This window comes from Genypterus blacodes, unplaced genomic scaffold, assembly GCF_046128005.1.
Source record: "Genypterus blacodes isolate CSIRO-AG114 ecotype Tasmania unplaced genomic scaffold, CSIRO-AGI_Gbla_v1 ptg000265l_1, whole genome shotgun sequence".
NCBI classification, from domain to species: domain Eukaryota; kingdom Metazoa; phylum Chordata; class Actinopteri; order Ophidiiformes; family Ophidiidae; genus Genypterus; species Genypterus blacodes.
The window spans coordinates 22,356-46,585 of NW_027467057.1; the positions used below are offsets into that span (position 1 = coordinate 22,356).

At 52.4% G+C, this 24,230-nt stretch overlaps 3 protein-coding genes and 1 non-coding gene across 5 annotated transcripts; 1 reads left to right on the top strand and 3 right to left on the bottom strand.

Moving 5' to 3' along the window:
- Window positions 1-316: 316 nt before the first annotated feature.
- lats2 (large tumor suppressor kinase 2) lies at window positions 317-13,369 on the bottom strand. 2 transcript variants are annotated; one of them, XM_076171696.1, is made up of 9 exons: window positions 13,165-13,369; window positions 9,200-9,917; window positions 4,752-4,884; window positions 3,022-4,619; window positions 2,363-2,590; window positions 1,920-2,274; window positions 1,653-1,835; window positions 1,407-1,513; window positions 317-1,313 (listed from the first exon to the last, which is right to left on the bottom strand). In XM_076171696.1, the coding sequence occupies exons 2-9, from the start codon at window positions 9,563-9,565 to the stop codon at window positions 750-752; spliced, it is 3,534 nt and encodes a 1,177-aa protein (XP_076027811.1). In that variant the 5' UTR covers window positions 9,566-9,917; window positions 13,165-13,369; the 3' UTR covers window positions 317-749. The 2 variants fall into 2 exon arrangements, with proteins under 2 accessions (XP_076027811.1, XP_076027812.1); XM_076171697.1 differs by lacking the exon at window positions 13,165-13,369 and adding an exon at window positions 12,796-13,030.
- Window positions 13,370-13,742: 373 nt separating this feature from the next.
- LOC143017088 (uncharacterized) lies at window positions 13,743-19,194 on the bottom strand. Its single transcript, XM_076171705.1, has 2 exons — window positions 18,976-19,194; window positions 13,743-18,281 (listed from the first exon to the last, which is right to left on the bottom strand). Exons 1-2 carry the CDS (start codon window positions 19,151-19,153, stop codon window positions 16,987-16,989), a joined length of 1,473 nt encoding a protein of 490 aa, XP_076027820.1. The 5' UTR covers window positions 19,154-19,194; the 3' UTR covers window positions 13,743-16,986.
- Window positions 19,195-19,577: 383 nt separating this feature from the next.
- Window positions 19,578-23,936, bottom strand: ska3 (spindle and kinetochore associated complex subunit 3). The gene is made up of 11 exons (XM_076171699.1): window positions 23,763-23,936; window positions 23,617-23,678; window positions 23,024-23,186; window positions 22,343-22,784; window positions 22,226-22,266; window positions 21,992-22,122; window positions 21,712-21,906; window positions 21,124-21,285; window positions 20,881-20,984; window positions 20,436-20,563; window positions 19,578-20,260 (listed from the first exon to the last, which is right to left on the bottom strand). The coding sequence occupies exons 1-11, from the start codon at window positions 23,875-23,877 to the stop codon at window positions 20,109-20,111; spliced, it is 1,695 nt and encodes a 564-aa protein (XP_076027814.1). The 5' UTR covers window positions 23,878-23,936; the 3' UTR covers window positions 19,578-20,108.
- Window positions 21,398-21,471, top strand: trnav-aac (transfer RNA valine (anticodon AAC)). The gene has a single exon. It is a non-coding gene; the product is annotated as a tRNA-Val (tRNA).
- Window positions 23,937-24,230: the final 294 nt, after the last annotated feature.

Consider the following 24,230-nt stretch of genomic DNA (forward strand, 5'->3'; position numbering starts at 1 on the left):
GCTTATATTGCAACAGCTGTGTGTGACACTAACTCCGCCCCCCCGGTGCTCTGTGAGTAAACTGGTTCCACTCTTCACATTGCTATGTTCAATAGTCGAGTGTAAAGCAGCTCAGGTAGAACAGGAAGTAGTTCCTGCGTCAAATAGACACCGTGAAGGCGTTTCAGTCGTCCGTTAGACCCGGGGTGGAAGGAATGGGGGATATGACGATTAACCCTTGAAGAACCAGAAGCGTTCCTTGGTTGGACTCTGTGAGTAACCACAGTGATGCGTCCTTACTTCCCCCCCCCCCCCCCCCCCCCCCCCCCGCCACACACACACACACACACACACACACACACACACGAGTCATCCGTCTGCTCCATCCAACCTGCAGTCCCATCTCTCAGTCGCACTCTCCTGACTGCCAACGCGTCACCGCTGATGCAGTCAGTAATGTAACAACTGGAGGTCGTCTCTTGGTCCCGGGTCAGGGGAGTTTCCTATTCGTACTCACTGTGGTGTCTGACTCATGAGACAGATGTTAGTCCATCCTGCTCTGGCATTCACACACATCACACAGCTATACACACACACACACACACACACACACACACGCACACACACACACAGTGTAACATGTCTGAACACAAACATACTGGAAGCACCCAAGGAGAGCAGAGCTGGGTGGGAGGGCCATCAGCTGGAATACAAGCGTTGTTTGTCAGAAAGGGACTGGCACCTCTGAGGACGCCTTTGTGTCCTCGGCTCTACACATACACAGGCTCACATCCCTCCACCTGCTCTGCCTCCTCCTCCTCTTCATCCGATTCCTCCTCCTCCAGCTCGTCATCCTGCTCCTCTTCCTCCTCCGGGCCCATGCTGTGGGCTCCAGTGATGCTGGGCGGTGCCTCGTTGGCCTCCAGGGGCTTTGGGTAGCGGAAGGGACAGCCGTTGTCGTCGAAGAACCTGCGGAAGGTGAACTCGTAGAAGGCGTGCTCTGGGTGTTTCCCGTGCGGGGAGCAGAGTGCGTCCAAGGCCCGGGTGCTGTCCCCGCTGTCGCTCCACGTCCCGGGGCCGCCCTCTTCCTCCACAGGGTCAAAGTTGGACGTGTCCATAGGATGGGCGATCTTGGGCCGGTAGGGGGCCGGTTGCTGCCGCAGGTTGCTGGAGAAGTCCATCTGGGTGAAGAAGGGGTGAGCCTTGATCTCACCCGCCCCATTGGCGCCCACGCGATCCTCGGCGGAGCAGCACAGGCGGCCGATGATGTCGACGGCCTCGGGGCTGAGTTTGACCTGGGGGGGCACGTGTAGTGTGCTCTCCCAGTTTATGACCTGGAGACCAGACAAACACCGTCAGCTGATTCTGCTCCTGACCCTCACACCCCTTTGGTTCATTCAGTGATTCAAGTGTGATGCTTTCCTGACCTTTATCTGAGTCTCGGTGGGTGTGGGGGCCAGGAACGGTGGCTGTCCCACCAGCATCTCAAAGAGGATCACGCCCACGCTCCACCAGTCACACAGCTGGGTGTAACCTGCACAACAGAGGAAACTTTTAATGCATAGAAAACCCACCTGGTTAAACAAACATCTACTGAACACTCTGTCCTCCAGTTCAGAGACTTTCTTCACTCCATGAAGCTGCAGCTTTGACTCCACGTTTGTCTCGCTCACCCTTGCGCAGCAGCACCTCGGGCGCGATGTAGTTGGGCGTCCCGACCAGAGAGTGAGCCAGGCAGCGCTGGTGCTGCCGGTTGGCGCGCTGCTCCAGTGTCATCAGTCGGTCCCCACAGCGACAGTTGGACACGTCGTCCCAGAAGTCACTGGGCTCCATGCTGTCCTGCCTGATGTGGTTCCCTGGAGGCAAGTACACGGAAACATTACACAACAACAACAACAACAACAACCTGCAGTTGAGGACACCCTGCAGTGAGGACATACCTTTCTGGTAGTACTTGGAGTTGTGTGTCCAGCGGAAGCCCGTGCACAGTCCAAAATCCGTCAGCTTGATGTGTCCGTCCGAGTCGATCAGGATGTTGTCTGGTTTGATGTCTCGATGGATGAAGCCCATCTTGTGGACGCTCTCGATGGCCAGCGTCAGCTCGGCCACATAGAAGCGCGCCAGCTGCTCGGGGAAGATGCCCATGCGTATGAGGAGGCTCATCATGTCTCCTCCAGGAATGTAGTCCATGACAAAGTACAGGCTGTCACGGTCCTGGAAGGAGTAGTAGAGACGCACCACCCACTCGTTGTCCGCCTCTGCCAGGATGTCTCGCTCTGCTTTCACATGAGCAACCTGTGCCAAACAAAGAGCTCATTCACACCTGCTACCTGCTACCAAAGCCTACACAGCATGAGCTCACGCAGCTTAAAGACATAGTTACCTGGTTCCGGTTGAGGACGTCTTTCTTACGCAGCGTCTTCATGGCGTACAGTGCACAGGTGTCCACCTTGCGTGTCAGGCACACCTCACCAAAGGCTCCGATGCCCAACGTCTTGATCTTGACAAACATGGACTTGTCCATCTTGGCCCGACGTAGCCGGTTGTAGTTGGACTCTTTCTGGTTTAGCATCTTCCTCATCTGTTCCTGCTCCGCTTCTGATAGGCCAGCCTGAGGAGTGAAGCGCAAGGCGATGAAGAGGAGCGAGGGGGCGAGAAGAACAAACAGGCATCAAAGCAGGGCAGGGGAACGTCAAAGTGAAGTGTGTTAGCTAACCGTGTATGGAGCTGTGGGGAAGTTTTGTCTCTTGTCAAAATGCCATTCGATCACTTCCAAGGGGGTCAGAAAGGGCAAAGGTCAAAGGAATCACTTAGGACAAGCTGGTGCAAACACCAGTGTGAACTCGGTGACATCTGGTTCCAGGACGGAGAGTCGCTGAGTCTGAGTCCTGAGGCACCCAAATGTGTTTTGTTACTTTAGTGTGTGGAGACGTTTCAGCATGTGGCCTTGGAGACGTGTGTGTGTGTGTGTGTGTGTGTGTGTGTGTGTGTGGGGATCAGATTCAGAAGCTAACATGAACTCTGTAGAAAACTTTTGTTTACCTTTGACATCTCTTGTTCCAGCTGCAGCCTCCGGTTGAGTTTCTGCTGGTGGGTCTTCATCACGTTCTCTATGTGCTGCTCCATGTAGAACTTGAAAGCGAAAGGCGAGTAGGTCTTAATACGCGACTCCCTCTTCTCCTCATCGCGCCCGTTCTTCCTCACTGGGACAGGAGATGTCTGGATCTGTTTCTTGTCTTTCACTGTTTTCTCTCCCTTGGCCAGTTTGCTCTTTTCTTTCCCCTGCTGGCTCTCTTCTGCCTTCCCGCTCCCTCCGCTGTTGCTGTGTGCGTTTCGTGCAGCAGGACAGCTGAGGTCCTGAGCGCCACACATGGCTCCAGATCCCTCCAGGGCTCCGGGCTCCCCACCTGCCCCGGCTATGGGAAGGTTTTTGGGGTAGGGTGGTGGTGGGCAGCGTGGCTCCTGAGCAGGCTCCAGGGCGTAGGCCTCCTCTGGCATGTAGGGCAGAGGCTCTGCTGCGTCCTGGGCCTGAGCGCTCAGCCAGCCAGGGTGACATGGACCCACAGCGGTCTTCGGCTCCGGCCTCATCACACGGATACTCTTCACCGGTTGCTGGATGGGCGGGGACGTCACAGCTGTGATGGTGTTGGGCGGGCCCAAGGAGGGATCCTGCTTCCCGGCGGTAGGGGGTGCAGCCATGGCAGGCCGGACACTGTTGGGCCCGGCCGAGCGGCTGTTGAAGGAGTTGGTTCTGCTAGGGACCCGTACCTCCCCCCTGAATGGGCCCTGAGGCTGGGGTTGCCTGGCAGGAGGGGCTCCCTCAGGGCCTGAAGGCCCCACCCAGTGGTGTTCATACAGGTCAAGGTTGAGGCTGGCCCTGGAGGGCGTCAACAAGCCCTGGGGAAGGTCAGGGAAGTCAGGGCCCATGGCTGCTGCCGCCCCACCTGGGGAACGTGACATCATGTGGACCTGATGGGATGTGGGGCTGGCTTGGCGTGGATGGGAGTGCGGGGGCAGGTACAGGTTAGGAGGGTACCCTCCCCCTCCTCCTCCTGGCCCCGTCTGGCCCATGGCTCCTTTCCCCTGCATGTTGACGTAGTTGTCTGGGGGGGCCATGGGGGGCGGTGCCATCTTGTTCTGGAAGGAGGCGGTCCTCTTGACTCCATAGCCTCCAGGCTCCATCATGTGTGGCCTGGCGTGGCCATAGTCATAGTGGGGGCCTGGCACTGGGCCCCCCGGTGGTTGAGGCTGGAGCTGCAGAGGCTGGCCAGGGACATTGTAACTCATCATGGGGCCGTGCTGCTCCATGCTGCCGTAGCCTTTCTGCTGGGCGCCGGGAGGAAACATGGTGTTGCCTGGGTTGTTTGGAGGAGCCATTGCTTGTGGGTAGGCGCCCATACTGGGAGGTCGACCCATTGGGTTGCCCATGGCCGGACCCTGTGCTGCACCAGAGGGGGGCATCATGTAGTTCATCACAGGGGGAGGGCCCATGTACGGCCTGGGCATCTCTGCGTCAGGGCCGTACGCCGCTCCGTCGTACAGTGGAGCCCCCATCTGGTGGTACGGGGGCATAGCACCCGCTTCACCTGAAACCTCCATAGCTGGCCGATGGTCCATGGAGTTTGGTATTCCAGCTTTTCCTGAAAGCACAAAGAGTGAGACTTCAGCTCCGCAAGTGACATCATTAATCACATAAAACATGAAAATGAGAGAGAGAACAGTAAAGAATCAAACAAACACAGAGATTCATGGATCAATGACAGTGATTGTACCTGGAGACGTTTGTTTGATGACACGAACAATGAGCTCATTGCGAGGGTCCAGGTAACCCATTTTACTGATGTACTCCAAGGCTGCTTCAATGTTCCTGCTTCCTGTCTGCTTCAGCGCCCGCACTGCCATCTCCTGTTACACACACACACACACGCAGAGAAACATCAACACAGGATCCAGCTGACGTCCATGCGACTGACAAACAAGGACACAATGTAAAGGTGAGACTTTACACACACACACACACACACACACACACACACACACACACACACACACACACACACACACACCTCGTGTTAAAGTCACAGCCGTTTGAGTTCTCAATGCTTTATCAATGATCAATCAAACGATCACTGTGGTTATTTACATGAACATCTGACATTCCAAAGTTGAGCTGCAAGAACACTGAATATTATGTTTGTGTACAGAGACTCAGTGTGTGTGTGTGTGTGTGGGTGTGTCTACAAATACATGTGAAGGTCAGGAATGCATATCTGACCATCAGTTACTTTGTAGATCACCTCCTGTCCACATATCCATATTAGCCTTGCAGTTGGCCACATTGTAGCGAGCATGTCCCTCTGTGTGTGTGTGTGTGTGTGTGTGTGTGTGTGTGTACCATAATGTCTTGGCATGACCCTGTGTGGGCGTGTAAGCAGGCGTGTGTGCAGCAGGCTGTGGGACAGACAGGAGCTCTAACCTGGCTCTCCCTCTGTGCCTGGGCCACCCACACCTACATGAGGAAATCCCCCTGAATGGCACATGACATCACCGCCCAGACATCTCCGCCCCTCGCCCCGGCCCCTCACAGAGACGCCATTCAGGCCCCCGTCCCTGGCAGCGCCCCTGCTGGCCGCAGTGGGGACTGCAGCCACATGAGGGATTATTTTGGGCCATGCAGATGGTGTTTGGGGGGCGGCTTTATTTAAAGTTGCTCTCTGCATGAGTAACCACGGCAAGAATTCAACCACCAACCCCGTCAGTGTGAGTGGCTTTAGCAGCAGAATGACATGCAGAAACATGCAGGACACCGACGACAGAGGGAGGCTGGTGTGTGTGCTGCGGGGAGAAGGAGCATCCCTGTGCGGCCATTTTGTGTCTGCAGCTTCTCACAGAAACTGGAACTAAATGTATGGAGGGGAAAGTAAATCAAACACAAAAAGCTTTCAAAACACAACTGGGTGGCGACCGAGGCCACAGCCAGGAAATGACAAGGCCGTGTGAGTGTGTGTGTGTGTGTGTGTGTGTGTGTGTGTGTGTATCTCTCTCTCTCATCCTTCATCTTGTGTTTCTGTCTCTTTTCCCAGTAATGTGATGGGAAACTCAGAATCACTTTCATGTTTATACAACCAAACCTCACAACAATCCCTCCGTCTGTCACTCCTCAGATTGTGTGTGTGTGTGTGTTGGGAGGCGCGCCTGGTGACCCCAGCTGTCATGGCGACAGATGTTCCCTGCTCACATTCCCCAGCCCAGGAAGCAGGAATTCAAGCTATTTGGATTCTGGATGTTCCCTCCAATCTGTCCGCCTGCTTCTCTCTCTCACCAACCCTCTCTCTCTCCCCCTCTCTCTTTCTGCCACTCCCTCTCTCGTTCCCCTCTCTCTCTCCCTCTCCCTCTCCCTCTCTCTCTCTCTCTCTCTCTCCCTCCCCCTCCCCCTCTCCCTCTCCCTCTCTCTCTCTCTCTCTCCCCCTCTCCCTCTCTCTCTCTCTCCCCTCTCACTTTGTTTGTTTTCTATCTAACCTTTGTGGCCTCTCAGTCTAAAATATCCTTGCTACACTTGCTCCTGTGTCATCGTGGTCTCGTCCCACAAGCCTCTGAGTTTTCCCAAAAACAGGCTCACCAACGAGCGCAAACACACAGGGACACACACGGACACACACTCTGGAGGAGGGCGGCCACAAACAAATCCTCTCATTCTGAAGTTATGCATTGTAAAGTCCGGCGGGCTGCAGGTCAGAGTTTCTGTGAGTTAACATCCATTGTGAGCAACGCTCAGTCAATACAAACAGGAAGTGAACATTCAATGGCAGCAGGGTGGAACAGTTCCTCCTCCTGCTGTGTCGCCACGCAGAGCCTCCTCTCTGGTCTGGACTCTTCTGGGTCATTCCTTACCCATGAATAATAGTCAGATTAGGAAATCGGGGCACTCGGAGCAGGATAAGGTCCAACCCTTAACTAACCCACACACACACACACACACACACACACACACACACACGCACACACACACCTTATCAGTCTCCGTCTCTCTTGTCCTCTCCAGCTGCACATTACAGAGCAATGTGGCCCTGTTACATAATCACTTCTTTTCTTTTTTTTTTTAAAGGGAGGAAATGTTTTGCCTGGGGGGAGGAGGCGGGGTGGGGGGGGCAGGCATGGCGATGGGAGGGAAAGGAATGAAGTGGAGGGGAAGGGAGCGAGGGTGGGAGCCTGCAGCCTTTTCCTTCCCCACCCTCTCACCATCCGCACGGCCTCCCGCTGGACGAGGCAAACAGGCTCGCTAAGCACATTAAAGCCTCCAACAGACGTGGCAGAGTTTACGTAACGCCGCCGCCGCCGCCGCCGCCGCCACGTGCTGCTGTGCCTGTCTGTGGACGCGTTTGTAACGTCGGGGCATTAAAAAAAAAAAGAAAGAAAAAGGGAAGACACAGTGTGACTGTGTGTGTGCAGAGCTCAGCAACATGCTGATAAAGCAGAAGAAGAAGAAGAAGAAGCTGTCATGGTTTATGGCCCTCTGTGTGATTGATGGACAGATGTCCCCCTCTGCATGTCCGTCCATCCGCACTCTGCTCTCTGTCATATGGCTTCCATTTGTCCCTGGAATGTGCTTCATAAGTGGGTCAGAGAGACGGAGAACAACCCAGGAACACTTTGTTGGGTCTCACACATCCAGGAGCTTCTTCAGGACGCAAAGTTCCCAAACTAATTTAGGAATTTCTTCACAAAGACAACAAACAGCACTACAGATGTCACTTTCTCTAAATTCCATAGATGTCCCAGTGGTTTAGGGAGAAGTGGACACGCTGCTTACAGCTCCTGGTGTAGTTCTGAGCTTTAGGCCCTACAGAGTCCACAAGCCAGAACACCTCCAAAGACCAAAGACCACACATGGTACAGCACGACAAGACAAGAGGAGGAAGAGGCTCCACGGAACCTAGACCGGGGCCGGACCAGTCTAATGAGACTGGACCACCAGAGTATCACAGGTGCAACAAAGAAAGCACCCAGGAAGCACATACCTCCACCAAGGCCAAACATCGCTCTCTAAGTTGTGCAAACCAGCAATGCTCGGCTCAGCTCGGCCTGGCTACACTGAGCTCCTATCAGAAAATGACTAATGACCCCCAGATCCAGATCCTACTGATACAGATCCAGTGATGGTGAGCGTTTTGGTGTGAAGACTGCTGTACCGTCCGTACTCTATGCTACCATCTAGTGGTTCCCTTGTGTTAACACAGGCAGGACAAGGAGTCTGAATGGTTGTCTAGGGACTAAAATGTAATGACTGTAAAATTAAGAGCTGGATCATCTCAAGAACACAGCGTCACAGCGTCACAGCGTCACAGCGTCACAGCAACACACACACACACACACACACACACACACACACACACACACACACACACACACACACACACACACACACACACACACACACACACACACACACACACACACACACACACACACACACACACACAGGTGTGTGTGTACGACCCACACACACATGATGAATGAGGGTTGGTGTGGTCACATGTTCCCAGCAGCACATCTGATTCTTCATGTGATAAACATGTTCTTATTGCCGAGTGGATGAACTTTACTGACGTCACTCTGGGAGCTGAATGTATAGATTCTATGGAATGCGATGCAGTTCTCCTCAGTCTGCAGGGAAGTGAGCTGACCCCTGATTAACAGGACTCACATGATTGTTACTCAGCAGTTCCTCAGGCTGCAGGTTGAATGTGTGACCTGGATATCCAGCGGGCCTCAGGAGCCTGCGGTGGCGCTGGTCCACGCAGAGCAGCCGGGCTGGGAAACCCACCTGACATTTCTAGATTTCAGCGCTCGGGCCGGCGTTACGTAACCGTGACGACGGGTACTTGGCAGGCAGAGCTGGTACTGTTTGTGTGTGTACGAGCATGTGACAGTGAGCTCCTTCATCAAAACATACACACACACACACACACACACACACACAGGGTTGGCATCAGAACAGGTTGGGCATCAGAACAGAACTGAACAGAGCCGATCCTTTCCTCAGGGTTCATTCATACGATCGGATCAATATGTTTGTCGTGACAATTCATCCCTCAGTCAGCAAACATCAAAAAGGGAAAGTGACATTTACACACACACACACACACACACACACACACACACACACACACACACACACACACACACACACACACACACACACACACACACACACTCTCACCTGGTCACAGCCAGCATTGACCAGCTCCTGCAGCATCTGCCTGTTGACCTCTCCGGCCCCCACCGGGTGTCCCGACCCCGACGACGGGCCCGACTCGTTGGCAAAAGGCATCAGGGACTTGCGGATCTCCCGTAGTGCGTTCTGGTAGTTGTTAAACTTCTGCGGCGGTCGGAGCTGCTGCTGCCGGCTGCCCGTGTCCTTCCCGCCCTTGCAGTCGGCTCCTCGGCCTCCGTCGGCCCGCGAGCTGCCGCCGTGCAGCGCCTGGCTCACCAGCTTGGCCGGCTGCTTCAGGCCTTCCTTGATCTCCTGAAGCCTTTGGCGCGTGTTGCCCACATATGGGGCAGCAGGGAAAGTCTTGGGCCTCATGGCCTCAGGGTAGGAACCTACTCCAAAGAGGAAACACACTCCCACTCACTCACTCACTCACTCACACACACACTCACACATAAACTGGCACTGGCTCCCCTGCTCCCTCCTCGTTTCCCTCTGGAGCTGCCTGACCTAAATAGATAAAGAGTTACTGGCAGCACAGATGTGGGAGTCTTCCTGCCCGTCTCTTAGTTGTGTTAGTTTGTGTCTTTCTGTGCTTCTGATGCAGACGCAGTGATCAGAGATGAAGATGAGTAAGAAGGGCATCCATGGGTTCCCGTTCATTCCAGGAAACATGTACAGCTACCAGGCCACAGCCACGCAAAACCATGATGATGCCAACCTGCGCCTGCAGAGGGAGAGAAGGACACTGGGTCAGTTACATCCTCAATAGAACACATGGGTTTGTACCTGCACAGCCCACACAGGGACAAAGGTCAGGACCAGGATCTGAGCTCTCTGCTCTGAAGCTGGACAGACTCTGAGCCACTGTAAGACGGCCCTGTACCTGCAGAGGGTTTTGCTCATTGCAGCTTCAAAATGATCCAAACCTGACTGGTCTGGTTCTACACAGGCCCAGGCAACAGTATCAGTGTGTGAGTGTATGAGTGTGTGAGTGTATGAGCAGCAATGGAGCATCCTTAATGCATAGAAGCAGGAATGGGGGGGGGGGGGGGGGGGGTCATAGAGCAGACGACCCTTCCTGGCTCCATTAACGCACAGCTCTGGTTCTCCACGTCGCCCCCGGTGGCTGCATACTTGCACTGCGTGGTCATGGCTGCACATCCCCATGAGAGCGTGACGCCGGAGCACACGGTCCAAACAAATCCTGCCTGCGTCAGCCGCTCCTCTGCGGCGCTCCCCTGTGGTCAGACCTTTAACACCATCCGACGGCCTTATCTGGACCGGCATACTCTGCATTCCACCGCTGCAGCGATCCTCCTCCCCTCCAGGAGAGGAGAGAGAGTTTCTGTCTGAAGCCTCCAGTGAAGAATCAAACGCATGGAGGCTTTAGACAGAAACAACTACAAGACGGCTTTGAAACCAACCAACACCAACGACCTCTCCCTGACAGAGTCACACTTCATCCTCCGTCTGCCTCGTTCGTGATGCTCACTACATTCATTGAACCTGCATCTCCCTCTACATCTGACCTTCATCATCTGACCTCTTGACCCTGAAATCCTCTGTCTGTCCTCTTCTGAATCAGCTCCATCTCAGCTCCATGATGCTGCTAGTTGATGTTTGTAGCTCTGCTAGACACTCGGCTCTGCCTGGAGACATGGTGGTCCCTGGACTGAGGGACCACCAGATCCAGATCCTACCGATCCAGGTCCTACTGATCCAGGGTTAATATGGACTGGACTGCAGCATCTCTCATGTTTGGCTCCATAACACAGCAGAGTCACCCACAGGTGTGTTAAGCCGACACACCGCACAATCTCTGCGATCGCTCGCCTCCATTCCTGTGATGCTTGGAGCGCCATGTCCGACCCGGAGCATGCCATTCCACGACTACAAGTGAACTCACACCGCCGCCCAATCACAGGGCGGCTTAAATAACGCCAAAACAAAAAGATGGGACGCATTCTATTTCTGGAGGCGGCCCGAACACACGCACACGCACACGCACACGCACACACACACACACACGTCAATACTTGACGTCTATAAAGTAATACCTTCACCGGTACATCTTTATCTCTTCATACTCTTCCAGTATGACCTTTGACCCTGATGATGCCCTAAACATCAAAAACTCTGCTGCCGGGCTCCATCCGGACAAGTGTCTGTCTGTCACTGTGTGTGTGTGTGTGTGTGTGTGTGTGTGTGTAGCAGCACACCTGAATGAAACACATACTGGACAAGAGACCAAACGCCTTGAGCGCCACTTCCCTCACAGCGGTCCAACAGACAAACACACCTCACACAGCTGAACCCTCAGTGGCCACACCTGTATCCTGTAGGTACACCTGTATCCCACAATCCTCTGTGATGATGAGGAGGAGAAGCTTCACTCACCTCTGTGTTACACCTATGTGCCTCACCAAGTCACAAAGTCCTGATCAAACTCACCGGCTGATACAGAACCTCTGTTTGATCCAAACATGACCTGTTTTAATGTTTGAATGTATAAATGGAACTGTGTGTTGTTTATTTATTGTTAATTATTATTTATTATTTACTTATAGTGTATTTATAGTTTATTGCTTTAATGTTGTTTATTTATTATTGTTCAAAGATTCAGGCACAGCACAAATGCATTTTGTTGTATTATCATGTACAATGACAATAAACGCTATTCTATTCTATTCTATTCTATTCTCTGAAAACAACCAGGATCTAACTCCATCCCTCCGTCCTTCATCCCTCCGTCCCTCATCCCACCGTCCCTCATCTCACCATCCCTCATCCCACCATCCCTCATCCCTCCGTCCCTCCATCCCTCCTCCCTCCATCACTTACTGACAGTTCCCCAAGAAATCCAAACGAACGTTACCAACAAAATAATCCAGAAAAAACTAAAGGGAAAAGAGAAAATCTGGGAAAATCTTAAACGGTTGTTAGGAAAAACAAAACAAATTTTTGAATTTGAAGCTTCCCTGTGAGCATGTCTGAAGCCGTGTACACTCAGTGGGATTCCACGCTCTCCCAGTCTACAGGAGGCTTTGAGCGGGGGGCATGAGACGATTCTGCTTTCCTCAGCACCAATTCTCGACCTCTTTGTTTACTTTGTTGTTGTTGTTTGTTTGTTGTGCGAAATCCATGGTTTTCAGCGTCCTGGTGCCCCCTAGTGAATAAGAAGTTTAACTCACAGTCGACGTAAAGCGCTCACTGTTTAAATAGAGGATGGTCCACACACAGCGCCCCCTACAGCACAACCCCCTCCCTACAGCTGAGTCTCACTGTGACCGAAAACTGAGCCTGATGGGTCACATCAGTGGAGTTTCCCAATCTGACTGATCCATGATGAATCCTGACTTTAGTATCTTTGTGTTTATCACTGAGCCTGACCTTCATGGCCCAGGCAGCCAGGACCTGTAGATCCTTTCTGGGACCTGTCTCCATACCTGTAGATACTTTGTTAATAAAGATGAGCACAGGATGTTTAAGACTGTGGACCCCCTTCTAGTGGGACCCAGGGGTCCCTAATATGAACCGGGAAGTCCCTCAGAGGCCCCTAAGGTGGTCCAATGGTCGATTTCATTACAATTGCAATAACCTACAGTAAGCAGCAGGGGGGATGTGACCCCGGGCGGATGTGTCGGGAGTGTAAGTCGTCTAAAGGGGGACCATGTCCTCCTGAGGGGGGCCAGGGGACAGAGCAGGTCCACAAGGCTGTGGTCCGGGTTGAGGGTCTCTTCCTGGACCCGTTTGGGGGCCCCGTTCTAGCGCACCGAGGCCTTCCCAGCGAGATTCCAGGCTGGGCTGGGGGTGCATTCCTGTGCAGGGAGAGTTCGGTCAGCCCCGTTAGCCCCAAACGGAGCCGAACCCTGCAAGCTCCGGAACCCCAAAACCTCCAATCTGGACTTTTCCCTCAGCAACAAGTCCCCCCCAACCCCCACCCCCGCCCCCCAAGAACCAACTCCACTTACCATGTGAGAGAAGAGGGGCTCAGAAACTTGGATCGGAGCGTAAAATCCCGTTCAAGGCGGCGTTTCCAGTCCGGTTCTCGGTGTTAGGGGCGCCTTTAGCGCGTAGCGGCGGCGTGTGTCCGGACGGCCCTGGTCCGGATGATGAAAGGAGCCTCCATTTTCTGCCCAGACTGCAGCAGGATCAGAAATGCAGCACAAAGTTGGACACTCGCTGCATTGTTAACATTCCACAGGTCACGTGACGGACCGACGCACGTCAGCGCCGAGACAGAGATCCGGTAACGGCGAGAGACATCACTCTGCCTGGGCCGTGGATGGGCCACTGACGGACCGCCGACGGGTCGCCGACTGGCAATACAGCGGTAGAACAGCAGAGAGTGAAACAGCGTGACGGCGTGTTTAAAACACTGAAAGTGAGGTTAGAATCTTGGATCATGAACATTGGTGCTGCCAATATTTGGACACAGGAAGTCTAAACGTGGCGCCACATCCCGCATTATAAGTCCAAAGAACACTTTTCCAGGAATTCCAGGTCAGAAACAAAAAGGTACAGAAACAAAAACACACAGATCCAAACCTGAGGGAGAAGAAACGCTTGATTTATTTATCATGACAAACTGTGGTTTAACATTTTGATCCAGATCTGAATTGCAGCATTTTCCACTCTTATTATGGGATGTGTGCAGTTTGTTTTGAAATTGAGATTGTTTAATTTTAGTAGAAACAAATAACAACACCTTTCCTACCAGAGTGAAAGTCTTCTTCTTCTTCTTCTTTCCACAGCTGCGCTACACGAGAGCGAGAGAGTGGAGGCAGAGTAAGACCTCCCTCCTCCTCCTCCTCTCTGACCACACACACTCCAGGCGGGGCTTCCTGCGATGCATTTCTCCCCAAGATACATGAAAAAAGTCTCAGCGTTACTCAGTCACTCCTGTGGGGCCTCCACTGAGACAGAGGACATGAATGTGTGTGTGTGTGTGTGTGTGTGTGTGTGTGTGTGTGTGTGTGTGTGTGTGTGTGTGTGTGTGTGTGTGTGTGTGTGTGTGTGTGTGTGTGTGCGTGTGTGTCACAGAGGGCATCACACTGCCACACACATGGACAGCAGAACACAGGAAGGAGACGCACACCAGAAGCATCAAAGGCCTTCCTGTTTCCAAACTTTAATTTGTCATGGCCACACGGAGATAAAAGCCAGAACAAATGATGCAAAAATCATCAATCAATCTCCACTCAGACCCTGTGTGTGTGTGTGTGTGTGTGTTGGTTGACCTTCTTGTTTGTCAGAGACATTGATCTGACCCCAGCCTGTAAGAACCCACACAAGTTCAACCAAAGAGACAATCAGGCAACAACTAAAGGCTTTAATCATGAAGATGAAATTCTTAGTGTAAGTTATGACTTCTTTGGTAACTGCTCCCCTAATCTCAGCCTGGTACAATCGCATACTAACACTCTGGTTATACTCTGGTTATACTCTGATTATAATCTGATTATAATCTGATTACACTGCTATGAAGACGATACATCAAACCTCTGCTCCTCAGCTGGACGACAGCATTATGTCATTATAGATGAACACACTCAGATCCTGTTAGCTGTGTTCAAATAGATCAACCACAGTTCCCTCATGAACTGAATCTAAACCCACATGCAAGAGGAGCAAATTTAATACAACAACAATCAGATTTGGTTTGTTGAGTCTGATCAGATCTGTGTTACATTCAGGGCCTGTAGGAGTCCCAGAGCACAGATGAGCTCACCGTCAACACACACACACACACACACACACACACACACACACACACACACACACACACACACACACACACACACACACACACACACACAGACGAGGCAAAGGCACCGTGCAGCCTCTCAGGCCCAAACTGTGACAAACAAACCACCTGGGCCCGTCAGAAAAGGATTTGGTTCACGACTCACTGGGCCTCGAGCAAAAACATCAAACTATCACAAACCACCTGGGGTCCTTTGTGATCGATTGCCTCATAATAAATGAGTTACATAATAATAGGATAGCAGGCAGACACTCTCTATCCGGACGTGTATGTAACCATGGAAACCACAGGGGGAGGAGCCTAAGAGCGTATGATGTACAGGTAAAGTGTGTAGAAAAGGGGAGGCTGATTAGTAACAGCAGCAGCTTTACTGACTAAGGCACCGGTAAGAAAGCGACAACATTCCATGACAACATGACCTTTACCCCCTCCTGATGTGACCTGCTGCCTGTGGACCTGTGAGGGCGCCACCCACCTGCACGCTTCCCCCCAGGAGGCTCCACCCGACTGACCAGTGAGTGCCAACTGCTGGTCGGGATGAGGCCCAGATCTGAATCAATACACTGTATCCATAGCAACGCACAAGCAGGCTGGAGGCGTCAGAGGCGGGCCCAGAAGCAGGAAGATGCATCAGATTACAGATATTATCAATCAATTCATGTCCTCCTCTAACAATTCAAGATGGAAACAATCAGTAACGTACAATTCAACCAATCAGGTCGCAGACATCCAAACTCTTTACCTGCTCCAACAAACTTTACATTTAAGCTCCATGAGATAATGATGAATGTGAAGAGAGCAGGGAAAGAGGAAACTAACTATTCAAAAGGAGTAAACCGTCGTTTCACGCTTGGCGTTGTCGGTGCGAAACCCTCCGACAGAGTAACCGAGGGCAACGATCATCGCTCCAGTGAGGATCAGTAAGAGCTGAACGGACGTCACAAAGGCAAAACGCTTCGTCCAAACCGAACCAAAGTTACATTCAGCAAGGCCTACCCAAAACTGGGCGGAGCCTCGTTGTTACGTGAAGACACGTACATGTCTGTCAGAAATAAAGAGAGTAAATGCAGGCAGCTTTGTGAACGTCTCATAAAGCAGCGAGGTCACTTTGAACGACTCGTACAGGAGATACGTTTCTGTCCTCGAATTTCTCCGTTGGACTGTTTGTCTCTTGTGAACCTTATCTTGATCCCCTCGTCTATACATCACACGAGGAAGGTGTGTGTGTGTGTGTGTGTACCCTTCCTCGTCCCGTCTCTCAAAGCTCAAGCTTTGACGTGACGGTTGACGGTTGACGTGACATCGGTTCACCCGAGGGTCACAAACCGCCAAATCAAGCACCTGAAGTGTCTGTGAGCAAAGCTGAGGCCTCTGGTGACCGCCCACACTCTTCAGTCCCTGTGAGGAGGTTTGTGTGGCTTGAGTCACAGTTACAGTCACCATTCAACATCTGCCTTTCTTAGGAGTGCTCTTGAGCAAACACCAGCCAGGTCATGGATCTCTGCAGGGGGGGGGCGTGTCCTCATTTACACTCCTGTACACAGCAGACACTTAACCATTTAAATAAAGAGCTTAATCACACCAAAGTCAAGTGTATAGTGACCTTTGACCCCTGCATAACCGTCCCTGTTTTTGAGCCATGATTAGTGATCACTGAGGTCGGGTTGTTACTTTGATGTCTGTTGGGAATGAAACGTGCAGCTCTGAACACGACCGGGAAACGTTCACTTTACCACCTAGAGCTCATGGACCTTTAAGTACCTGTATGGACCTCTGTGGACCTGTAAGTACCTGTGTGGACCATGGAGGTCCATGTTGAGGGGCTCACTGGCCTGTGATCAAAGTGAGTTGAGTTCAGGCTTTGTGCTTCTGTGTGTCTCTGGGTCTCACACTGATCTGTGGCGGATCAAAGGGAGTGGAGCTACTGAGAGTTGATATCAAAGAAGGTTCAGGCCTAAATGTCCTGCAGGACCTTATCAGGACCATCTGGGCTCTAAAGGGAGGTGAGGAGGAGCGCTTGGGTTCCTCACTCGAGCGGAGCAGCGGAGATGCACAGGTTGTTTAAGGCACAAGCCACCTGCATGATCTTATCGAAGGTGGAGAGGGTGGAGGTGCGCTCTGCGGCGGCGGTGAAGGGGCTCTCCACTGGGCCAGTCAGCATGGCATACCTCTGCTTCACCATGGAGATGACCTTCTCCACGTGCCTCTGCACCAGCAGCGTCTCAGAGGAGCTCTGGCTCAGCACTGAGCCCTCTGAGCCCCCGCACGCCTCTCCTCCCCCGGCGATTTTAAACTGCGCTCCCCTGGCGGCCACAGACTCGCCGATGTCGAGGTCGCGGCTCGCCAGCACGATGTCGCCGGGAAGAAGCTTGCACAGGAAGCCACAGCCCTCTGCCAGGCTCTTGTCACTGACGTTCCCCACCACGCCCCTGGAGACGAAGGTAACCACCCCCTGAGGAGCCACGCCGATCAGATACTTCAACACGTCGCTGCTAAGCCCCGCCCCCTGGTTACCCCGGGCCGCCGGCTCCTCCAAGGGCACGGTGAAGCAGTCTATGATGACGGCGCAGTCCGGGTGGGAGGAGCGCAGAGCAGCAGGGAGGTTCTTCCGGAGCTCGGCCCTGGACGGCCAGAAGACGGCGGTAGGCACCAGAGTGGACGACATGATGTTCACCATACGGTGCACAGTTTTGGTGACGGTGCCAACTTTCACGCCAAAGCGGTAGGCGAGGTCTTGGTTGCGGAGGTCCAAGCGCAGTCGAATCAGTGTAAGCAACAGCTGCTGGAACTTGGAGAGCTTCGCGTTCTTGAGTCCATCCATGTGGGGAGCCAGGAGCCACATGACCGTCTCCAACACAAAGTAGTTTGGTAAACCAGTGTAGAACTTCACCTTCTCTGCGTCGTTCCTCAGGGACGACTCAGAGAGAGACATCTTCTCCACAGACTCCCTGAGGGCCTGGTTCTCCCTCTTCAGGGCTCTCAGGACGTCATCCACGTTAACCGACGTTTCTGGTTTCAGAATGAACTTTCCTTTCTTGCTGTCGCTTCCAGATTCCTCCTCATCGTCGCTGCTGAGAGAGGAGGAAGAGCTGTCCTCCCCTGTGGCCTCGCCCTCCTCCGGCCGCCGGGTCTGGCCCCGCTCGCCCCCCCCGGGCCTGCCCTGGCCCTGCAGGAACAGCAAGGCGTTGGCTGCTTCCACTCGGGCTTCCTGCTTGTCCAGAGGCTCTAAGGCACCTTGCTCCTTCATCTCCGGGGACACGGGTGCTGCCGCGAACACAGAGGGAACATAATCTGCTGAGCGTGGGTTCTTCACCTGTTTACCTGCGGGTGGAGAGACAGGATGCAGTCAGAGAGGAGGGGCTGAGTTCTTTATACTAACTTTATTGATTGTTTCAGAGAACAGCTGGCCCCAAACATTCCTCCCATCTGTGAACATCTGTTGCATGAAACCAATGATGATCAATGAGTTTGGGGCGACAGGAAAGTGTTTGTGACTGCTGATCACTTTTGATAAATTTGGAAGATCTGAACTTTATCTTGATTGATTGAACCTTTAAATCACATTTTCCCTCCTAACTGTGGTCTCATCCAGCAGAGAGCATCTTATGTTACTATGGTGACACATATGACACCAGGGCTTGGCCAAGGACCTTATGTTGATTCGCGATCAATTATAGACTTTATAATTATAAATCATTAACACTTCAAATGAACTCTTTTTCCATCAGGATTAAAACAATCTTTTTATTTAAATATTTCAAGACATTTTGTTTGTTTTTCCAAACTTTCCAGGTTTTGCATTATATGAAACCTGACAAAACTTTATATTACAAATTAATACTCGAGTTCTTCCAACAACAAACTAGTGATCAAACAGTGGACAAAGGTGCTGAATGTGATCGATCACATCGATGACCTGATCACGGATGAACAGCGTCGTTTCTAACACAATGAGCAGTGAGTCGAGTAAAAGGAGAGCAGTTTGGGGGCCCCGGGGCCGGCTGGAGGTTCAGACCTGAGATGAAGTGAGTACTACACAGCCGACTCCCGTCGTTGGGCATCCAGCCCTCCCGGTTCACGGCGGCGATCCAGCGCTGCTTCCTGTCGGGGTCCCGGGGGAAGCGGTAGAAGGACAGCGCGGTGCCGGGGGTCCTCCTGTTCCTGCAGCCGGACACCACGCACGTGTGAACCATAGTCCGAGCCGCGGGAAGCGCGTGCGGCGGCTGCTGCGGCGGCTTTGACTCCCAAAATGGCGGCAGAGGGAAAAAGGTTTGTGACGTCATTGGATGATGCCTTCACGTGCTGGCGGATGTGTCGTACTTACGAGTTGCATTGCACGTTGTCGGCCTCAAGTGGCGACAATTACATAGGAGGATATCAGATATTGACACCGCCGCTGTGACGTTTCAAGACGAAGGAGCAGAAAGTAAAACGGCAACTTAATGCAACAATAATAACTTATATGCACATTATCTACATCCCATGGGTACCCCTCTTTTCCTTGTGGCAACCCCGCCTGGAAAGAGCTGAAAGTGAAAGTTTACGAGGCACACCTGAAGGCAACATAAGGCCGTTAGCTTTCAACGTTATTTTTTATATAACTTTATTGAGCAATTACGCAACAACCGAGCCAAACCAGGTGATGTGCACTGTATTAAACACGTAAAACACATGAAATGTACCTTACACTGTAATTTATTCACTGTTATAATATAATGTGCACTTGCTTTGTGCTCGTTTAGCTGAAATAGCAGAGAAACTCCAGTTTGTCTCCGTGTGGACATCATGACCTCACAGGTTACAGACTGACAATGTTCATCTCAATCAGCCTGGAAGGAGTTTTAGGAAATTTAAGTATTATTGAGTTAAAGAAATGGAAAATGAGTTGGAAGAAGCTTCTCTGTTCATCCAAAAGGCCTCTTGTCTTGTAAACATGGCGTCTGTCTTACTCCCACTCACTTCTACCCACAGTGAGGCTGCAGAGGTCTGATGAATGAACAGCAGAACCTCCTCAAGCTTATCACACAGTCTGCACCTAAACATACAACGCATCAGCTCAGACTCCTCTCACAGCTGATCAGGTGTGTGTAGGTGTGTGTAGGTGTGTGCGTGTGTGTGTGTGTGTGTGTGTGTGTGTGTGTTTGGTCCTCAGGCGTGTGTGATCAGTTTGAAGGTTGAGCTTTTCCCGACACCTCTGAGACGCTTCAGCCTCTTCAGCTCGATCAGACACAGGACGCACATGGGCATCTTGGCCTTTGTGATCCTCTGGAGCTCCTCCATCTGAAACTCTGTCTGTTCTCCTGCAGAGGGCGCCACAGAACAAACAAAGAACAGACGTCAGGGGAAGGCCATGGAAACTTTCTGTCACTCATCTCACTTCAGTTCTTTCACCTTTGAATGTAAATATGGACACAGGGCCCTCTGACCTCTGACCTCACAGTCCACAGGTAGGTAGAACTAAAAGAGCAAACTGACCGTGCCGCTCTGCCGTGAAGGTGTTGATGCTCTGGACGGCTCTGTTGAGGCCCTGCAGGGTGATCTGCCTCAGGTAGTCGGGTAAACTCTGGAACTCACCCTCAGACACCAGAGGCAGACTCGCCGCTCTGGGGGAAAGACGAGACGAGACAAGTGTGCAGCATTTGAGGACCGGAGAACGAGACGAAGAGGAAGACAGCAGCAGTAAAACTTTGTGACTGAGTCCTGAGTGAAGAGGCAGCAGACTGGAGCTACGTCTCTTCTTTAGATTTACTTTAGTGTCATTAAAGCCCAAGCTGAGTGGGCGTGGCTTGTGCCGTATCTCATGATGGATCAGTCTGCTGGAACCAAACTTGAAAGAGAACGTAGTGAGGACGGCATCATGACTGACACGTCACATGATCACAGCGCAAACGGCTCCTCTGTGTGAAGCTCTGCTCTCCACCTGCTGTCAGATGGTTTCATGGATCCGTCCTTCTCTGGAGTGAAGTGGAGCTGTGTGACTGTGCCTGAAGACTTCTTCAGCTGAGCCTGAGCCTGAGACACAAGCTGCAACACAACAAGGGGATTTATCAGCAACACACACAGACACAGAAACACAGACACAGACACACACACACACAGAGACACACACACAGAGACACAGCTACACATACAGAGACACAGACACACACACAGAGGGACTTACTTTACAGATGTCCAGTGTAACAGAGCTGAGCTCCGGCATCTCTGGCGTGCTGAGCTCCCTGTAGCCCCCCCCTCTGGTGTGAGGGGTCCTCAAGCTGAACTCCTGCGTGGCTCCGTCCTGGTCCAGCCTGTGGACAGGGACCTCCTCCTCCTCCTCCTCAGGCTCCACGGCACAGACAGACAGACCAACTTTAGATCAACAGGTCATACAGGGGACACACAACCGCTCTCCCACTCTCGCCATCTCCTTCACCCTCACCCTCACTTTGCCATGTGGCCGGTTAGCTCAGTTGGTTAGAGCGTGGTGCTAACAACGCCATGGTCGTGGGTTTGACCCCTGTACGGGCCAGTGAGCTTTTGGAGCTGAAGTTGGCTCACAGCTAAAGCTCCTGGGGACTCGAGTCAGAGGTCAAAGGGCTTTGAAGGATCGATCCCATCCAGCCGCTCCGTCCTGATAGTGAGGGCGACTTAACCGTTTTGTTTTGCTCCTCTTCCTGTGTCCTGTCACTGTGTGTGTGTGTGTGTGTGTGTGTGTGTGTGTGTGTGTGTGTGTGTGTGTGTGTGTGTGTGTGTGTGCTCGTGCTCTTACACGTTGTAAATGTTTCCCCAGAGTGGACTCCAGGACCGGCATCTGTGGCACCTGCTTGTCCTCCACGTCTCCCCCGATCACCGGCGGTACCTTGTGCTCCTCTGAGCCGACTGCTCGGTGGCATGGTGTGGTAAGGTCAAAGGTGCAGATCTCATCCTGGTCTTCCGTGCTCATTGGCTCCGGCTGCGTTCCACCCTGAGAGAGGCAGAGTGTGTGTGTGTGTGTGTTCCCGTCAGAGTAAAGACTCCTGAGTCATATCTGTGAGGATCTGAGGCCTCACCTTCCTGCAGCTGAGCAGTCGGTTCATGTAGGGGGTCTGGAAGGCCGGGACCTCCGGGGTGACCGGCAGTCTGCCAGGATGAGCCGGGGATCCTGGGAGGCCCTCCCCCAGGGCAGGTGGGCCGCCGGGACCTGTAGGAAAGAGGAACATGAGCCTCCTTCACAGACAGACAGTCAGTCCACCTTAACAACATGAGAGTGAGAGAGGAAGGTAGTGAGAGAGGAAGGTAGTTACCTCTGGAGTGAGAGCTGACGGCTGCTTCAGGCTCCTGAGGTCTGTCAGAGAGCAGAGCGGTCAGCTGACTCACAGGCTGTCATATTGGATGTGTTTCCTGCGTTTATGCGTCTGTACCTGTCTGTTGTCTTCAGCTTCTTGCGGGGCAGGTTCATGGTGAAGTCGTCCAGACACAGCGTGGGCTCCGTGATCCCAAAGCTGCTCATCTGGGGCATCTGCAGCTCCTCCTCCTCCATCTGCAGGGTGCGCCTGGGCGTAACAGACACGTGAGGCGGCGTGGGCACGGAGAGCGACAGCGGCTCGGGCGGGCGGATCTCCGGCATCGGAGCCGGCTCGGGGCAGCGGTTCTTTCCCAGCATCCGCTTCAGCTGCATCTCTGACAGGCCGAAGTCAGAGAGCTGAGGGGTTCTGAGTGGGTCGGGCGGCGGGCCGACCGGAGGAGGGGAAACCGGAGCGGGGTTCTCTTCCTCTCCCAGACTTCCTTCCTCTCCTCCTGATGACTTTGCTTCATTGCCATTCTCTGCTTCATCCTCAGGCTCCTGCCCATGACCTTTGACCTCTGTGTGCAAAGTGTAACAGTCAGACAACCTTTATATCTACATCAGTGTGTTGAGCTGCAGCTTAAAGCTTCATCATGCTGCAGTAAAGGACACACATCAGAGTATTGATATCTGACAGCCTGAAACCAGAAACAGGAAGCACACACACACACACACACACACACACACACACACACACACACACACACACACACACACACACACACTTCCACTGTGAGGTAACACAAGCCGTCCTTACTGGTCGCTCTGTGGGAGTGTTGGTATCCGTATTTCTCCCAGTGTTCCCTCAGCTCCTGGATGTCCTGGCCGGCTCTCTTCTCCATCACCGTGCAGGCGTCCATGAAGCTCCTCAGTGCGTCCCCACGGGCGCTCTGCTGGGCCAGCTGCTGCTGGACCTGGGCCTGTGTGTGTGTGTGTGTGTGTGTGTGTGTGTGTGTGTGTGTGTGTGTGTGTGTGTGTGTGTGTGTGTGTGTGTGTGTGGTACAAACAAAAGCATCACAATTCTTTTTCTTTTGTTCTTCTAATTTAATTACATGTGCAGTGCAAAGGAATACATATGTGTTGAGTTTGTATTTGTATTTCTCTATGTTGTTTTAAATGTGACAGATGTTCAGTTTGTGTTAGAATGAAACTATTATTTATGAAACGGGTTTAAATATTCACTCTCGTAGTTATTAACACTTTAAATAAACAATAATTAGATCATTATGACATGTAATAATAGATCGATGATAGAAGGTATGAGCTGGATCCTAATGTTGCACAAAGAGTTTACAGTGGAACTTCAAACGGATCGATAATCGATCAGAAAGCGGCGCACAGTCACTTCACCTTCACGTTCCTGAGGTCAGAGTTCAGCTCGTGATAGGCTCGCTTCGCCTTCACTGCAGTTTCTGAGATAAAGATTTAGAACATGATCTCCATTAGAACCTTTTCTAAATGACAGCGATGATTGATTATCGGTGAGTTTGTCTCACCGCTGTCATCGTCGCTCTTATTGTTCTCGAACGCCACCTTCAGCCTCGCCGTTTCTGTCTCCATAGTTACCGCCAGCTTCCTCAGCTTGGTGAAAAAGTTCGTCCTGAGCTCCATTTTCAGAGAAGATCAATCACTCACACACACACAGCTTCCATATAAACAAACGGTTCGATTTTGGCGCCTCTTCCGGTTTCCTCTTCTTCGTTGGTTTGGTAGCCTCGATAGCGCGCGGCTGCCCCCCTTAGGTTGACGCCATGTTTGTTTACACCAGTCAGTCCTGGTCCCGTCAGTGTAGCTCAGCCAGTAGCTTTGATGTTCGCGTCCTGTCTGGACTTTGTTCTCTGTAAAAGAGAGTTGGGTCCATTTCTACCGTCATGAAAGTCTGGACTGAGCCATGTGACCAGCTGTCCTCAGGTCAGCGTGTAGCAGCAGCTCCCTGGGTCTGACCTCTGTGGTCCTCTCTGCTA

What these genes read in the sequence shown, in the direction of transcription:
- lats2 (XM_076171696.1), bottom strand. Translation starts at nt 9,565, where the DNA reads ATGAGGCCCAAGACTTTCCCTGCTGCCCCATATGTGGGCAACACGCGC. An exon ending in TGGAACAAGAGATGTCAAAG is followed by an intron (nt 2,591 to 3,021) that starts GTAAACAAAAGT and finishes TTCACTCCTCAG; the next exon opens with GCTGGCCTATCAGAAGCGGA. An exon ending in CGAGGTGCTGCTGCGCAAGG is followed by an intron (nt 1,514 to 1,652) that starts GTGAGCGAGACA and finishes TCTGTTGTGCAG; the next exon opens with GTTACACCCAGCTGTGTGAC.
- LOC143017088 (XM_076171705.1), bottom strand. Translation starts at nt 19,153, where the DNA reads ATGGTTCACACGTGCGTGGTGTCCGGCTGCAGGAACAGGAGGACCCCC. An exon ending in TAGTACTCACTTCATCTCAG is followed by an intron (nt 18,282 to 18,975) that starts GTCTGAACCTCC and finishes CTCCACCCGCAG; the next exon opens with GTAAACAGGTGAAGAACCCA.
- ska3 (XM_076171699.1), bottom strand. Translation starts at nt 23,877, where the DNA reads ATGGAGCTCAGGACGAACTTTTTCACCAAGCTGAGGAAGCTGGCGGTA. An exon ending in CGTCAGCTCTCACTCCAGAG is followed by an intron (nt 22,123 to 22,225) that starts GTAACTACCTTC and finishes TCTTTCCTACAG; the next exon opens with GTCCCGGCGGCCCACCTGCC. An exon ending in TTACACTGGACATCTGTAAA is followed by an intron (nt 20,985 to 21,123) that starts GTAAGTCCCTCT and finishes GTTGTGTTGCAG; the next exon opens with CTTGTGTCTCAGGCTCAGGC.